This window comes from Pocillopora damicornis, chromosome 8 (genome assembly GCF_964200805.1).
Source record: "Pocillopora damicornis chromosome 8, jaPocDami1.2, whole genome shotgun sequence".
NCBI classification, from domain to species: Eukaryota; Metazoa; Cnidaria; class Anthozoa; order Scleractinia; family Pocilloporidae; genus Pocillopora; species Pocillopora damicornis.
The window spans coordinates 8,129,029-8,144,930 of NC_142677.1; the positions used below are offsets into that span (position 1 = coordinate 8,129,029).

Genomic DNA, 15,902 nt, shown 5'->3' on the forward strand with positions numbered 1-15,902 from the left:
CCACTGAATTTGTATTTTATTGAAAGGTCTAACTGAAAGCTAAATATTTATATCGATGAATAGTATTGGCAAAAGAGAAACAATCGATAGACCTGATAAAGTCGTGCGCTACAAATATGTTTAGTCGATAGTTGAATGATTGACAGAAATTCACTTATGTAGCACCGCTTCTTATGATTTTTTTGGAAACTTAGAAAATGCAAAAAAAAAAAAGTGACATCTACACGAAACAGTTTCTTTACCTATTATGGCCCCCTGTGCTATAGCTAGCGTTACAGTAACATTTGCTTAATCCTCCCTAGCGTCTACTGGTGTGGGGAACTTGTTAAATACCGAGACTTAAAGTGAAGATGATTATGTCGTAGCAAGGACCCTTTGTAGAAAAACATGAAGCAAGCCTAAGTAGCAAGGACCCTTTATCGAAAAACATGAAGCACACCCAAGTAACATTTCACCCTCTTAATTAATTTTGTACAAAGTATTTCAAACACAAATTAGGGGACCTGCGCTTCTGCCTTTATTGTCGAAAGATCCAGGACTCGAAAGGCCGTTTTGTCCAATATTTTTTTCTTGAAAGTCGAGTTTTCTTAGGAACATTCTCTACCCATCAGATCTACGAAAAAGAGTATCTAAGGAGTAAGAGAAAGCAGATCGAGTGAACACGATTTTGGTATTTTGATCACGTGAAAGTAGTAAATCTAACCGACGATTTGCTAATTTATATTTCAATCAACAGGCCATCCTAGATTACATGAAAATTCAATGTAAATGCCACGGTGTGTCAGGATCATGTAAAGTGAAAACCTGCTGGAGGTCACTTCCCAATTTTAGACTGGTTGGAGATCATATCAAAGAAAAATTCGACGGAGCCACGGAAGTAGAACTAAAGCAAATTGGATCAAGGAGAGTTCTTCTTCCACGAAATCGAAATTTTAAACCTTACACTGAGGTCGACCTTGTTTATATTGACCGTTCACCTGATTTCTGCACGCCAAATCTTAGCACTGGCTCCCTTGGAACCCAAGGAAGGATGTGCAACCGCACATCTCAAGCTATAGATGGATGTGAGTTGATGTGCTGCAGTCGGGGGTACACCACACACCAAGAAGCCAGGGTGGAGCGTTGTGAATGCAAGTTCTATTGGTGTTGTTATGTCAAGTGTCGCGAATGTCAGAGGCGAGTCGAGGTTAGCATCTGCAAGTAAGCCAGTCCAATTCAGTCTCTCGACAATGGTGAGCTTTCATATGGCACAAACGTTTTTGAGACGCGGACGGAAGCCAGTGGTGGAAAGTTCCTATCCCTTCGTTTGCGACAAATTTCTTCATCACGATCTTTTCAAGTGGTTAGTTCTGATAATAGAGCATCAAGCCGATTTAACTGATGCTCTTTCTTAATCGGCTATTAACTTCTTCCACTGATAGCCGTCCGCATTTCAAGAACGTCTCTGCTCAGGCTCCTCATGTCCAATTTTTTTCGGAAGGGAAGCGGTTTTATGTACTGAAGTGAATGCAAAGGTCATTCACCTTTAAGTTTGGTCTTTAGCACTTCACTTTTCCTCACACCAGTACAAATTATCATAAGTTAGTTTAAGAGAACAGGGTCAGCGCAAATTTACGTGTAGACTAAAATTGTTACAAATCACGGTATAATAATTAGGCTCCTAAAACTAATGATGAAACATTCTCAGGAATACATCGAAAATAAACTCATCATTTGATTCAGATTCTTGTGTAAGTGACACGCTGAATGTCTGTAGATTCACAATCAGGGGCCACTAATCTGAACTCTTCTTATAATCGGGGTATGATAGAGGGAGAGGAAGGAAGGCCGGTTTATGCGGTCATGGTGTGACTATAAGAAGAAGAAAATGTAGAGCAGACACATTTAAATAACTTTAAGAATAAGAAATAGTGTCGAAAAATGAGGATGGCCGACTGAAACAATTTTTAAAGAAAAAAAAGGACATTTCTTGATGTGTGTTGCGTGAGAGCGGTTCTTTAATTGAGGTATCAGTAGTTATCAAATACCGAGCAAATCAAGACATTTAAAAGCGCATATACATTTTCCATATTTATTCGAACAATGAAATAATTTCGAAAAAATGGATTGATGTAGTTCACTTGTAGCTACATGTAAGATCTTGCAATCTCTGGTTTCCATGTGGTTTATGAAAGTGTAAACGACAATGGTGACGAGGAAACTGTGTCGCTAGCCTCTGTTTTAGTATGTGACAACGTTGTATGTTAACTTATATAAAAATATTTCAAATTACCTACACCGCAATTTTAGATGTTCTTCGTGCATATAGTCAAAGAAAATTGGCTGTTTGCACAACAGTAACTCAAGACTACAAGCTAATAAAATTGTAAATATTGTAGAAACGTCAGCTGCAGCTTAATTTCCATTTATTGAACTACCTTGATTTTATCTTTTAATAACCGTTTTTATGTAAACATGATACCTTGCAGCCACAAGAGGCGAATAGAACAATAATACGGCCATGGGCGTGAGCATTGATTCTTAGCGAGAAAAACATTCTATGTTTCGTCTCGACCAAAACACAATCCCACATTAAAGATCGTCACTCTTTCCGTACAAAAAACTGACGATTTTCCAAGCGATAATTGACGGTAAAAAAGTGAAACAAGGTTGAGCCCACATCAGAAATTAGCTCTCTACAACCGCCACGAACCACAACGGTCAACCTTTTTCAATTTATTTTCGGCGGATGGTCAATGTACTCAAACTCATTTCAATATCTTCACAACTTCCCCGTCTCTTTCCTCCCTCCCGAAGACATGGAAACAACCACCTGAGAAGCACGTTCAAAATGTTAAGATGTCATCATCGACAATCTTCTCGGGCAGACAGCTCTTAGCAGTTTGATTTTAGTAAGGAAGAATAAGTAACTGCAGAACTAAAGGAAAGGATTCTCCAAACTATTAGACTCTGTTTATCTTAATCGTTTTGTGCAGTGAAGGCTTTCCTTTTATACATCAATCAGTTTCAACAAAGTTTTCTTTCAAGTGTAATACGAAGAAAATATTTAATTCCCACTCAAGAATCGAACCCCACACTCGAGTTCCAATGCTGTAGTAACAGGGATCGTACTAGTGAGGTAAACTGTAGAACTCTAACGGTCCAGATGACTAACGAGGTCTCTATGACATGTTACATCAAAGCATTTGCGACTCGAATACAAAAACAATTGGCGTCTTGCGAGTATCCCCCCCTTTTCCTGAGAAGAGAATAGAGAACTTCACAACTTAATAATAATAATAATAACAAGATATACATTTGTAGCAATAAAAACAGTATTTAAAATATAACATAACATAACAGCAACAAATTTGCGTCAGCATACGCTTTAAAAAGCTACTAAGTCTTTCCCAGAAAGATACAAATCATTATTGCCCGATATACCCTGGAGACGGTTGCTACTCCTGATTTTACCTACAGTGAAAATTCTTCATTCTTATACCAGAGGTATGAAAGACTCGTTTTTTCGGCTTTAAGTGAAATTTACTCATACGGTAATATGTCTTTATTGTTTGGAATCACATAACTAAAAGCGAGTTCTCTGAAAAGTAATGAAAGTGTATGACTTTCTAACTTAAGTCATTTTGGTAAATGGAAACTAGAACTCTCTTGTAAATCAATATTTAAAACAGATATTTAAATCCAAAAGATTAAAAGAAATATATGTTTATAAATAAAAAGACTACATAAAATGATTTCTACATCTAAATACAAGATAAACAGTCCTGAAAGATTGTAAAAGTAGTTAATCAAGCCATAAATTTCAGTTGGACATTTTATATATTACTCTTTCACTCTGTAAACACCAAGTCAGCCGAAAGACAAAAATTGTTGCCGTAAGATTATACAACCTAAAATAGTAAACCCACAGATAATGCTGAGAGATCTAACAAACTGCTAACCTTGATAAGCAGTTTACTTTCGACACTCACAGGCAAAGGTGCATCATTTGTATTTTTTCAAATGAGAAAAAACAGATTCAATAACTCCAACTCAAACTGATATAGAGAAAATCTTGCTTATACACTGATTAAATTATCCAAATAAGTTGGTTACATCTTGATTAAGTTTAGGGGGTCTCAGGACATGTAACGATTGATCCAAGGGATAAACTCTGTGACGCGTACATATACTCCATACTTATTTCGTAATCCGCATCCCAGGCTACTACCCCAGCTCACTACCCCGCCCAGTACCCACTTCCCGCTCACTGGGTCCATGGACACAAATCCACCACCAGAGTCTCCGTGACAGGAATCTTTTCCACCTTGAACCTGACCAGCGCAGAGCATTTTTGGAGTCACAATGTATCCTTCATCCTTGAAGGCGGCTTGGCATTTATCGTTGCCAATGGTCGGAATGCAGATCTCTTTGAGTATGTTTGCAAACTGCCCAATGGAGTCCTGGCTCACTCTATAACCCCAGCCTACCACTCGGCCGAATTTTCCGCGCATAAACAAACTCTTCTGCCTAAAAAGCGAGAAAGAGAAGAAAAGTTGCTCCCATTGTGGCCCTTCTCTTGACACAACAGCAGGAAATCAAACGGCAAGAATCATTGCTTTGCAGGGAGAGGATCTTTGGAACTTTTTTCGCTGTCGTTCAAAAAAATGTGAAAAATAACGGCCCACGGCAGCACGGCTCAATCAAGTAGTTAATTTCACAAATATGTTCACCTTTTATAACAGTCGTAGAAATATTGTTACCCATAAAACGTAAAGCATTGGACAAGTAAATAAGTGTTTGACTTACTCAGGTTTTTCTGGCAGACAGACAGGTCTGGCGTAATCTGATATTTTTATTTCACGATCCAGTTTCAAAAGCGCTAGGTCAGACTCAAACAAAGTGAAATTAAAGTCCCGGTGATTAATGATCTTTATGACTCTTCTCCTCTGAACGTGGCTGTCGTTGAATTTGCGGATATCAAGTAGACCAGCAAAAATATCCAGTTGAGAAAGGGGGATAATGTCTGATTGCTTGCTCGTCACGCAGTGAGCAGCTGAAGATGAAAATGACGTACTAAATAACATTGGTAAGTGATCTATGAAGAGTTTTTAAATGTTCATATGTTGAATACTCTTAAAAAGGTTGTGTTTGCCTCATTATTTGCCTCCTCTAAACTCTTTAAAACTTCCAAGGAGTAACTCACTTCCCTTAAAACAAGCAAGCTCTGCACGCACAAAGACCATTCGCGTGACAAAGCCATACCAGGACATAATAGCGATGATATTGACAGGGTTGGACACTTCGTAAAAACAATGAAAATAGCGGATAACAATTCCCTGTCAAGAAAACTGATTTTTTTTTATCAGAGTAACTAGTGTTTCCAAAACCGTTGACCATTTTTCTCCTCTTTGTAGCAAAGCTACCGAGAAGGGCCTGTGATTGACTCACCAGTTAGAACCCATCGTTCGTTCAAAAGACTTCCACCACAGGCCAACCGACCATCCTTCATAAGTAACACATGCCATGGGTAGGCCCCTTTGGATGAGTCCTGGCCGCCAACGATCCTCTTTCTACAAACATCACGACTGAAATTAAAGTTTTCTATTTCTCCACAACCTGTATTGATAACAGTAGAGAAAAAATTGTTAACAAATACCAACGCATCAAAGCAATCACTACCAAGGAAGACAAAATGATAGACAATGGTAATTGAACTGAGTGGAGTGCAATTTGGGCTGAAATCATAAGTGTGATTTCAAAATTGAACGAGCGCACAGCGCGAGTTCGATTTGAAATCACAAGTACGATTTCAGACCAAAATTGCACAACACGAGGTTCAATCACCACTTTATTACATCCATTTTGAAATCGCCCAAATACAGGACTTGGTCAGTTCAAATATTTTATCCACACAATACTGAGCCGGTTTGAAATTAAATTCATCCATTTTTTGGGAGGAAAAATGAGAGTTTGGAAACAAAAGTTGCAAAATTTGCCACATGATACTCCATGTCTTTCATCTTCCTGCAATTTGATCGGTTACTTTAAACAAGCCTTGAAGTCTGATTGGTTGTTTTGTTTTTAGTGTAGCCTCCTCATTGGCTGGGAAAAAGATGCGATTTAAAGAAAAAAATGGTGCGATTCGTGAATAAATCGCACCAGGTAGAGCCAATCAGATTACAGGGACCACCAGTGATTTCAAAATGGGTGTAATAAATGGGCTAATTGTCTCAGCCGAGCGCGTTAGAAGCCACAATTGGTGCGAGTTGCACCAAGATGTTCATTTCAGTAGGTCACTCCCTTAGACTTTTGAAATCATTTGAGAGAAAAGGAAACTCGTTTGTGGCAGGAACAGTGGGTTCAATACATGTGGTCTAAGTTTGTAAAAAGAAGCAAAGAAGTAAGTTTTCTATCTTTCATTTGTTCCTTATAACTTCTCTCTCTTTTTCTTTGTTATTTAGGTCTTACGAGAATAATTTAGAACGATGATTTGTCTCGCTCCAACTATTCTAATTCACATCACTCACAGATTAGATTGAATGATTTGCCCTGGAATCAAAATAAATTTGTGGCATGGGTTATTGCCACAGAAGTGGTCTGATATCTATCTGTTGTCTTAATATTCATTTCAAATTTGTCGAAAATGGCGATAAAATTACTCTTCTTTTTATCTCTGCGTGTTCTCTTAAAAAGATATGCAAGCACGTCCTGTCCATTCTATTTTAATTTTCACAAAGCTGCTTTTCCAAACGGCCTTTTAGGTTTCATTATGATAGTGGTCCCTTCAATTTCCAATATAAGCTAACGAAGAGAAGGGTCGGGACCCTAATATAATATAAAAGAAAGGCGTTATTAAAAATTTACGTTATAGCCAGGCTAACGTACTTGCAACACACTTGGGTTGTTCGCCAGACCAGGTTCCATCTGCTTGGCACTGTCTAGTGCTCTGACCTCGAAGCTCAAAATACTTGTCACAAGAAAATGTTACGGTTTTCTTGTAAGTGAATCCAGTCTGTCCCATTTTACCATGACGTGGGATTCCAGGATTACCACAGTTTACCGCTTGTGCCGTTAGAGAGATGAATAAACGAATGCAATTGAAAGAAGTAAAAAACCACGGCAATAAATTTTGCAGTTAAGGTTGACTCGTCACTCAATTCACATTCTGTCGATAGAGATTCCCTAAAGTTAAGATGCCTTGTCAACCACAATCAAAATTGTTCTGAAATTTCCTTTCAACGAAGTGAGTTTAAAGCAGCTTATACCGTGCTCTGGTTCGACTCCAGTTCAAGCATCATAACTATAAAGTGTCAAGTTTATAATGTAATGCTCGGAGTTCAAAAGGGCCTTGATAACTTTTCCCCCACAAGATCGCATTCACCTAAGGCGTAACTTCTAAGAAGTAAGTCACCTAAGGAGTAACTGTACTTACGTTTGCATTCAGGGACATCTCCGGCCCAGGTTCCGCTGCTGAGACACTCCCTGACAGCAGAGCCTGTTAGAAGATAACCTTCATCGCAACCAAACTGTACGACGTCCTTAAACGTAAAACTATCCCCCGTCATGTTTCCATGCTGTGGAGCGCGTAAGATTGGGCATTGTAACCCTGTAAAAGCAAAATGCTAATAAATAAAATATAATGCAACGATTATACCATAAAATTAAATGGCCACTACAACTTAGACGACTCGGCTAACAATGATACAATGATAACAAACAGATCAGTCAGTTAAACAGACAACGAGACAACCAATAAAATTCACGAGCAAGGTCAGAGCACTTCATTTGTGGGTTGCAAGGGATTTATTTACAATCGTTTGATAAAACGTTACCATGTGTGTCATAAATCGCTTTGAATCCTTTGTAGTTTTCAGTACCATCGGACACAAACTCCAGGTACATGTAGTTATCAGATGAAGTAATGTTCTGGGGAAGAGACTTCCCACAGAAAGGACCATACTTTCTATTGATGCCTGCTGACACTCTCAAGTAGTCGTAAGGACAAATCACGTCTGGATGATCCTCCACTTCAAACTAAGCCCAAAATCAAAAACAAATCAACAGTGTTATTATTATATAATGTAGGCAAATATTAACTTTGTGTAACCATGACCAGGAGAATAAATGCACTGTGGGTTGTTATCGAAGCGGCACGATAATCAGGGAAGAGTTTAGGGAAATTGTGATATTCCACCGTTCGTTAACGCGACAACCAACCTAGGATAATATTTGTGCGAGGTGAAAATCGTATTTTACGACAAAGCACGAAAGACAATAATGGCATAGAGGATATAGGTAAGAGTATTTACTGACAGGTTTAAAAACCAAGGCAAAAACAGAAGGAAAATGAGAATTAGTAATCATTGTCTGGTACCAAAAAGGGTCATAGGGCCTCGGACAGAGCCTTCCATAAAGTTGCTGCAAACAACCCTACTTTATCCTTAGTGGGCAAGAACAGTGCCATTAGTTGTTGCAAAAACATTTGCATTAATAAATACGCTTACCTCACTATATTGGTTAAGATTTGAATTTAACATATTGAGCCATAAAAAGATAGCATCAGCAGAACTTGGGCAGTGATTTGACTTCGAAGAGCACGATTCGAACAGAACCAAAGTAGATATTTAAAGAAATCCTCCATCGTAAATTTACCAGCATGACTTTTCCCATCATAAAATAATTCAGCATGTTCATTGACTAAGAGTATTTCAATTTATTCCAGAACAGGAAGAAATCACGAACGAAACTTACCTGAGTAAAACTTAAAGTTATCTGGTATCCTTCTTCCACTTCAATGGTCCAGTCACATCTAGAGTTTTTGGGGTAGTTCTTGGGGTATTCTGGAGTAGCTATTTCACCTCGCCTCGCTTTAAATTGCTGGTTATTGCAAACAACTAAAGAATGCCCGAACATTAAAAATTACGAACAAAAGTAAACGGGGCAATAAATTTTAAGCCACATTACGACAGGAAAATTAATCTTGGGAAATGAATGGGTCGCTCTCTTGGTTGAATATTACCTGAGCAATCAGAAGATTTTAAAAGTTTTCGCGGACAAAACTTTTCTAAAACGAAGAAAAACGAAGGGTTATGGAGAAAGGAGGATACTTACCATAACAAGACTTCTTATCCGGTTGAAGTCTGTAGCCTGGTCGACATGAGCAATAATGACCGCCTATGTAATTGTGGCAGTAATGATCACATCCACCGTTATCCCTTTTGCACTCATCTGCATCTGCAAGGGACAACAAAAAAATTAAGGTAACCTCTACTGAGTAGTATAAAAGAAAACACAAGCTTGGAGATTTTGCATACAACATCAATGTTCTCTGTGGCGGTGGGTCTAACATTACAGGGATGAAAAAGAACAGATCTTGCGATTGAGGAACAGACAGGCATTTAAATTTCTTGTACTTTTGGTCAATTTTTAGAGATTCTTTTTTGAGCCTATTATGGAAAGAACAGCTATTTTGTTTTCAGTAATTCAGGAAGTTTGGAAGTTGGACTTTAAACATTTAATTTTTGTCCTTTTTGAACTGAAGAGTAGTGACGGAAATAGGGCAGCTAAAGGCTTGAACCAGAATTATTTGATTATTTATCATGTCCTTTGGATTTCTTTTTTGGTCAATGAACATCTTATTAACCTATTAGGGTTTTCAGTAGGGGAGTATCTTGCGATCTCAGTCAAAATTCTCCGCTACAGACCTCCTGCTCGGTTAATGTGAACCAAGTAATAAAAAAAATGTGGTAAGAAAGAAATATGTACTTACCAACAGCGGAGTAATGTGCTCTGAAACCTTTGTAGACTTCCTCATTGGAGTAATCCGAGTGAAAGATGAGAGTGACCTCGTTTGTTGGTGATATTAATTGATCGTGGGGAATGCGATGAACTCCCTTTTTAGAGCCACAAAATTTTCCATGAGTACTATTTCCGGAACGCATGGAAATCCAATCGTATTCACAATATTTGAAATATTCTACATCAAAAGCTGTGAACCGAATTTTCACCCGATAACCTGTAGCCACAGTTATGTTCCACACACAGTGCAAGTTATTTGGATACGTGTCAGGAAAGTTTGGCGACTGAATAATTCCATGACGGCCATTAAGAGCTCCACCGCAAGACGAATCTGAAGTTAATTAATATATTGATGAGTTGAGAGAAAAAGGAAATGCCTTGCTTTTTGACTAAGGACAGCCAACACCTTTAAGATTAAAGAGGGTAAGTTTCTTCAGAAGATGTGATAGCTACGTCGGTTGAAAGTATGATAAGATAATTTGGTTTTATCAAGTGAGTTGATCATGTAAATTGGCCACCGTAAAGAGTTTCAAAGCTGGCGTTTCGAGCGTTAGTCCTTTGTCAGAGCGAATGGAGGAATTGTGGGTTGTGTGTATGTTTTTATGCTACGCTATTGGCAGGAATATGGTGACGAGGAAACAAGAATAAGTTAGTTAAATGAAAAGCGCTCTTTGATACCGTGGGGATTAAGAGTGCCGATTAAGAAATATAAATTTTTGTTCTAGAGTTTTGCGGCTTTCCGAACTGCGTAGATTAAGGAAAAGGCCGTAAACTGCCATATACTGTTTAGAATGATTAGGGAGATTAAAGCGTCTAGCGACTAGTTTGAATACGTCCCTGTCATTTCTTTCTACGTCGTGAAGGTGTTCTTGGAATCGGTCACCCAGTCGTCTTCCTCTTTCACCACTGTATAAATTTTTGCAAGAAGTGCAAGTCATGCAATAGATGACACTGGCGGAGGTGCACGTGAAATGATCAGTGATCTTCACAGATCTCCTGGGTCCCGACATTTCTCCACGTGATGAATGAAAGGACAAGTTTTCCACCGTGCGCGAGCACATTTGAAAGTTCCCGGTTGGTCTTAGTTTGGAAATTAACTTCTGACCAAAAAGTTACTGATGTTTTTGTCACGTTTGAATGTAATTAGTGGAGGTTTCGAAAACATAGTACCAGTCTCTAAATCGTTTTGAAGTAAGTTTTAAAGAAGGATAGATTTAACTGCGTGGTTGTGAGGGTGAAATGTGAGAGTGAATGGAATGGATGGGTATTTCGTTCTGTGCCGTTTGTAGTGCTGATTGTCGATCAATTTGTTGGGCGCGGTGGTTGCCCTCTTAAACGACACAAACAAGAAAAAGCTATAGAATTCTTGACGTGTGACGCTCGAAACGTCAGCTTTGGAAACTCTTTACAGTGGCCAGGTTACATTATCAACTCGGTTGATAAAACCAAATTTTCACGTTTAAGATGACATTTGTTTCAGGCTTTCCTTGAAAATCAGTATGTAGAACATTAAAATCAAGTCGAAAATGGTGAAAGTGAAGGAAAAGTGTTTCGCTGTAAACGTTGTAAATTTAAACTTTCCGTTTCAGAGCAAAACACAAGATCAATTTTTTCAAAACGAAGTAATCTTCAATATTCGCAGGTTTAGGTTCCACATCACATGACGACTACAATACCACTCAATGTTTTCTGTGTGTACTTGAAAATCAAGGATCAAACTAAAATATCCAATACTGAGCCCAAACTCCGAGTTAGTAAATTTTCAAATCAAATCAGGGGTATTCCAGTCCAACCTTTGCACGTGATCCTCAGGTGCAACTTTGTCCACAAAACTTTCATGTCTTGAAAGAAACATGAGCCAGCCCTAGTACATTCAAACCTTTCCCCCAAGCACTAGTGGTCGTGAGATTAAGCTTGGGCTATTTCAGCTTTCAAGCTTAGTCTTCAAGCTCTTAGATAAGTCGTTGAACTCTTTCTTCAAAGTCAATCAAGAGTTTTGATTTTTCGTTAGTCGATAACATTCTTTTAGACCTAATATAAACTCTGACATAAATATATCGTTTTGTGAGCATGATCCTTCGGAGCTTTTCTACCTTTTAGAACTATATCTCCTCCCTATTATTTATATGAAGTCTTCCTTTATTTGTGACATTGTTGCTACATACACTCATCAGACAGCTTAGTGACTTTCGCGTCACCTGCTGATAATGATCGTGATTTTGCGAAGAGGCAATCCGGAAGTCATAGGTGAAGCGTAAAGAAAATACCTCTGAGAAATAACTGAAGTTTACAGATAGGTTCCACAAGTTTACATAAGAGTACCATTTACTAATTCAACGTAAAGATGGGACAGGATCGCCCAAAAAGAATTGCAAACAGAGAAATGTCCATGCGCAATGTCCAGGAAAATGTCAATATCGACAACTGCTTATTTCAAATTTTTGATCAAATTGCAATGGAAAAGGAACATCTCAAAAACGCCATCGAAATCTCTCCATGGGTGAAATTTGACTCAATATGATAAATTGACCAAGCATAAAAATTTGGTGGTGACATGAATTTGAACCTTGTCGTGACGTGAGCCCAATAAATGAAAATTCCAGTTCGATTTCTATCATTCACCTGAATTGATTGATCTTCCTGAATTGATTGACAAATTATCGAGAGAACGCCAGGAAAATATAGATTCCCGCATGTGTCTTCAAGTTTTTAACACAAAGGAGCTGCGCAATTTAGCACCTTAGAGATCTTCTCGCCATTAAAAAAACTCATACACACACAAACACTTCAAGTATACAATGTCTTGTTGGGGCACGATTTACGGAAGGCTAATTTTGATCCGTTCAAAGCCAGTAAGCAGGAAAGCAACGGCTCTGATTGAGAGCTTAACTTTCGTAAGCCGTAGCAGTTGAAAGCTTGAGTACCAAACTAAACAACCGAAACTTTAATAAAGGAAATACAGTATTAGTTTACTTGTAGAATCGCCTGATTCCTTCGGTTCATCAAAAGAGGACGCGAGATAAGCCAATTACGTTGCAACCGTTGAAATGTTCCAAGTCGGGATTATACGGATGATTGACGACGTTGCTGGGTTCTAAACGCGCTAAAGAAAAGTTAATTATCAGTCTACTCGTCACTCTAAATTACAAGGCTTAATTTTCTTTGTATCACACTGGGTTGAGCTAAAAATAACAACGCATGATAATTGCCATAATAAAATGCCCATGAAAAAAAGTGCATTTTTATTGGCAAGGCATGAAAAATATGTGTTATTTGATTCAGTGGCGAGCAACAGATGTTAATTAATCTTTTTTTAAGTTTATTTTATATCGTCAGTTAAATTTGAACGATGAACAAATAGAATCATACAGAAAAAATCGATGGATAAACGCATGAATTGTTTTTTCTGCAAACAGGCCATTCGAAATCTGACCTCCTCAACTTTTTTTTTTGGTCCAAAAGGCCATCTATTCTAAGCCGTAATAATACTTTCAATGTAAACAAAATAAGCACAGGAAAAGTTCCCATCGTGCAGGATATTTTAACATTAAGTTTTGTTGTGTTGATCTGTACAAAGTTTATTACGATATGTACCCTCATACCGAAAAAAACGTACTTGAAAGAAAGGGTTTTAGTTTTCCCTTTCGAGCAGGTTAAGTTGTACGAAAACATATCACCGCAACAAGCTTAGTATTTCTAACAAAGTACAAACGAGCGCCACATTTGATAACAGCGCTCTCAAAAGTGAATAGTGATAGGACTTCCGGTCAATGGTTAAGTCATCTTAATTATCACCGCCCTTTTTAGTCATAAAATTATCAAGAAAGATTACACGTTAGAAGATTGCTGAAGACTTAAAAACTTCAACGTTAAGGGGCTGTGCATTGGCAGCGAGGTATAAACGCTTCAGGTTCTAAGCTGCGGTCATTATTTTGGCGCCAAGCTGAGAGGAAGCAGGGAGCCAGCGCTTAACCAACTGAGATGAGATAATACAATGCAGTGCATCTATCTACACACGCTTTCATTTCAGCAAATGATATTCTTGCCAGGAAAAACTACCTCGATATCTCGAACACTATTTAAGCACACCTAAATCTAAAATGATTGCCTCTAAAAGGTTTTTTTATTATTTGCGCGGCATCAATGTCTCCTGTCGAATCGATAGTGACGGATCTGTTTTGATAAAATCATGGATCGATTTCTTTGTAAACAAATGTGTAACAGTGATGGATATTTCAAAGGTGACATCAGACGAAAGTAAAGCCAGTTTGATTGGTATCATTCAAAAAATGTTGGTCATCGGACATTTATAGGGATAGACATCAAGTACCTGGTACGTGCGCAAAGCCTAGTTCATGTCAGATTCGTTAGCGTCCAAACTCCAAGCCATGCCTTGGAGTCTCAAATTTCGAAAAATGTGTAAGAAAAGAAATAAAAGTAACAATTTAAATCGACTTGCAAAATTCAAACGTAATAAGTAATTGTTATTTGTTGAAAATAGGACTTAACCCAAGCGAAACATGGTACACCAAAATATGTTGATTTCATGACCTCGCTTGAGAATAAGGAAGATGTTGAACTTCCTTTAAAACTTAAACAAAATGTTTTTTTATGAGTGACTAGTTACCATTAGTTAAAATATTGGATTCTCAACACTCGCAACAGTACCTGAGAAACGAATGCCAATGACTAGAAGAAGCGGCAAGAGCAGGCAATCCTTTGATCTGCGATAAACATTAGGGATAGCTAGTTACCTTCGACGTGACCAAATATCTTAATTCATTCTCAGACAAAAACAATGATACATGAAGGATATCTGTTTTTCCGTAGACTCGTTGACGAAAGAAATGACCTACCTAAAAAGTACCATGGTTATTTACGAAAATTCCTCACTTGGGTTGCGTAAAGAAGGTAGACGCGTGATGCTACAGTTCGACCATTCACTCTTTGGCACGCGCCCATCGCTACTAAGCCTTTATGTATTGTTAAAAGTGATTGACACCTGTCTTCTTGTTGACAGGAGTGACTGTAAGCGCAAGGTAGAGGATCCGGCATTATTGAAGTGATCAGGATATGTAAACTGATCGGCCAACTGAGCCGCCTACACGTTGCAGCTCAAGTACTTTGTTGCAAATATTCATCATATATTTTTATATTTTATGAAAGGAAGTGGATTTTAAATGAACTTCCCCTCCGAAAGTGTTTCGAGTAGACAAGTAACGCTTTCCCAATAAAACTGATAAAACATTGCAGACTATTGTCACCAAATCGTATTTTGCTCTGCTTTAACAGATATTTTTTTTTAGCGTAGTCGATGGCTCTTGAACATATCCCATATACTTACATCAAAAGGCTCCCAAAGCTCAATTTTTGTTGAAGACCTCGTTCTAAAATCCATTTTCATTTGCCAGAATTTGAAATCATACATAAACAACATTATTGTAAGATAAATCGAAGGATACACCGTTCTGTCGTTATTATCATTATGAGCGTATGGGGACAATTCAAGGAGACGCATGATGTGAACATCAAATTAATCCAGAAGGTTGTGCCGCCTCCATTGTCTCCAATAAGAGAATTTAATCTGTTGAATACTGCCCAGCCTCCGAGCGATAAACTGCTGAAGGAACTTCCCATCACCGTTCATTCTCTTGTCTGGGTGTTTTTGATGTTTCCTAAGAAACAACGTATCCAGCTGCTCTACAACCGAACGAAAACAGGTTCTATCTGTATGAGGTTGTTTAGATACTTCTAACGAACAAGAGATCGACGACATGAGTCTATGGAGAGTGCGTGTTACTGCCGTGAAATTTCAATGCTTTTCGAGATCTTTTTTGCATCATTATTATTGTTGTTTGCTCTCTTTTCGGTTAGTTTTTATTTGGTCTTTTTATTTTATTTTTGTGCTTTTTATTTTGTTCTTTGCTTTCTTTGTTTGCTGTTTCGCCTGTCAGATTTATCATGTAGCAAAAATTCTTGACAGCCAGACAAATCTCAAAGCTGCACAAGTTCTCTGTTCTTTGCAACAGGATAAGCGACTTTTTGTATTTTATAGGCTAAGAATTGTTGAGACACAATTTTGCGTCAATCAATGTTTAAGGATATAGATGGGATGGAATTAA

The 15,902-nt window shown here is 38.1% G+C and overlaps 2 protein-coding genes across 6 annotated transcripts in view; one reads left to right on the plus strand and one right to left on the minus strand.

Annotated features, from left to right (window-relative positions):
- The window catches only part of LOC113684198 (protein Wnt-4), a 23,998-nt gene extending 21,617 nt beyond the window's left edge, over positions 1 to 2,381 (plus strand). For all 5 annotated transcript variants that reach the window (XM_027201559.2, XM_027201545.2, XM_027201552.2 and 2 more), the window contains exon 5: positions 737 to 2,381. In XM_027201559.2, coding sequence (XP_027057360.2) covers positions 737 to 1,204 — 468 coding nt within the window. In that variant the 3' untranslated portion in view covers positions 1,205 to 2,381. The remainder of the gene's footprint in view (positions 1 to 736) is intronic.
- Positions 2,382 to 3,015: 634 nt separating this feature from the next.
- On the minus strand, positions 3,016 to 14,773 carry LOC113684181 (mannan-binding lectin serine protease 1). The gene is made up of 11 exons (XM_027201520.2): positions 14,637 to 14,773; positions 14,449 to 14,504; positions 9,752 to 10,111; positions 9,094 to 9,216; positions 8,734 to 8,876; positions 7,815 to 8,016; positions 7,415 to 7,588; positions 6,868 to 7,044; positions 5,431 to 5,598; positions 4,789 to 5,035; positions 3,016 to 4,509 (listed from the first exon to the last, which is right to left on the minus strand). The coding sequence occupies exons 1-11, from the start codon at positions 14,648 to 14,650 to the stop codon at positions 4,119 to 4,121; spliced, it is 2,055 nt and encodes a 684-aa protein (XP_027057321.2). The 5' UTR covers positions 14,651 to 14,773; the 3' UTR covers positions 3,016 to 4,118.
- Between the last annotated feature and the right edge of the window lie 1,129 nt (positions 14,774 to 15,902).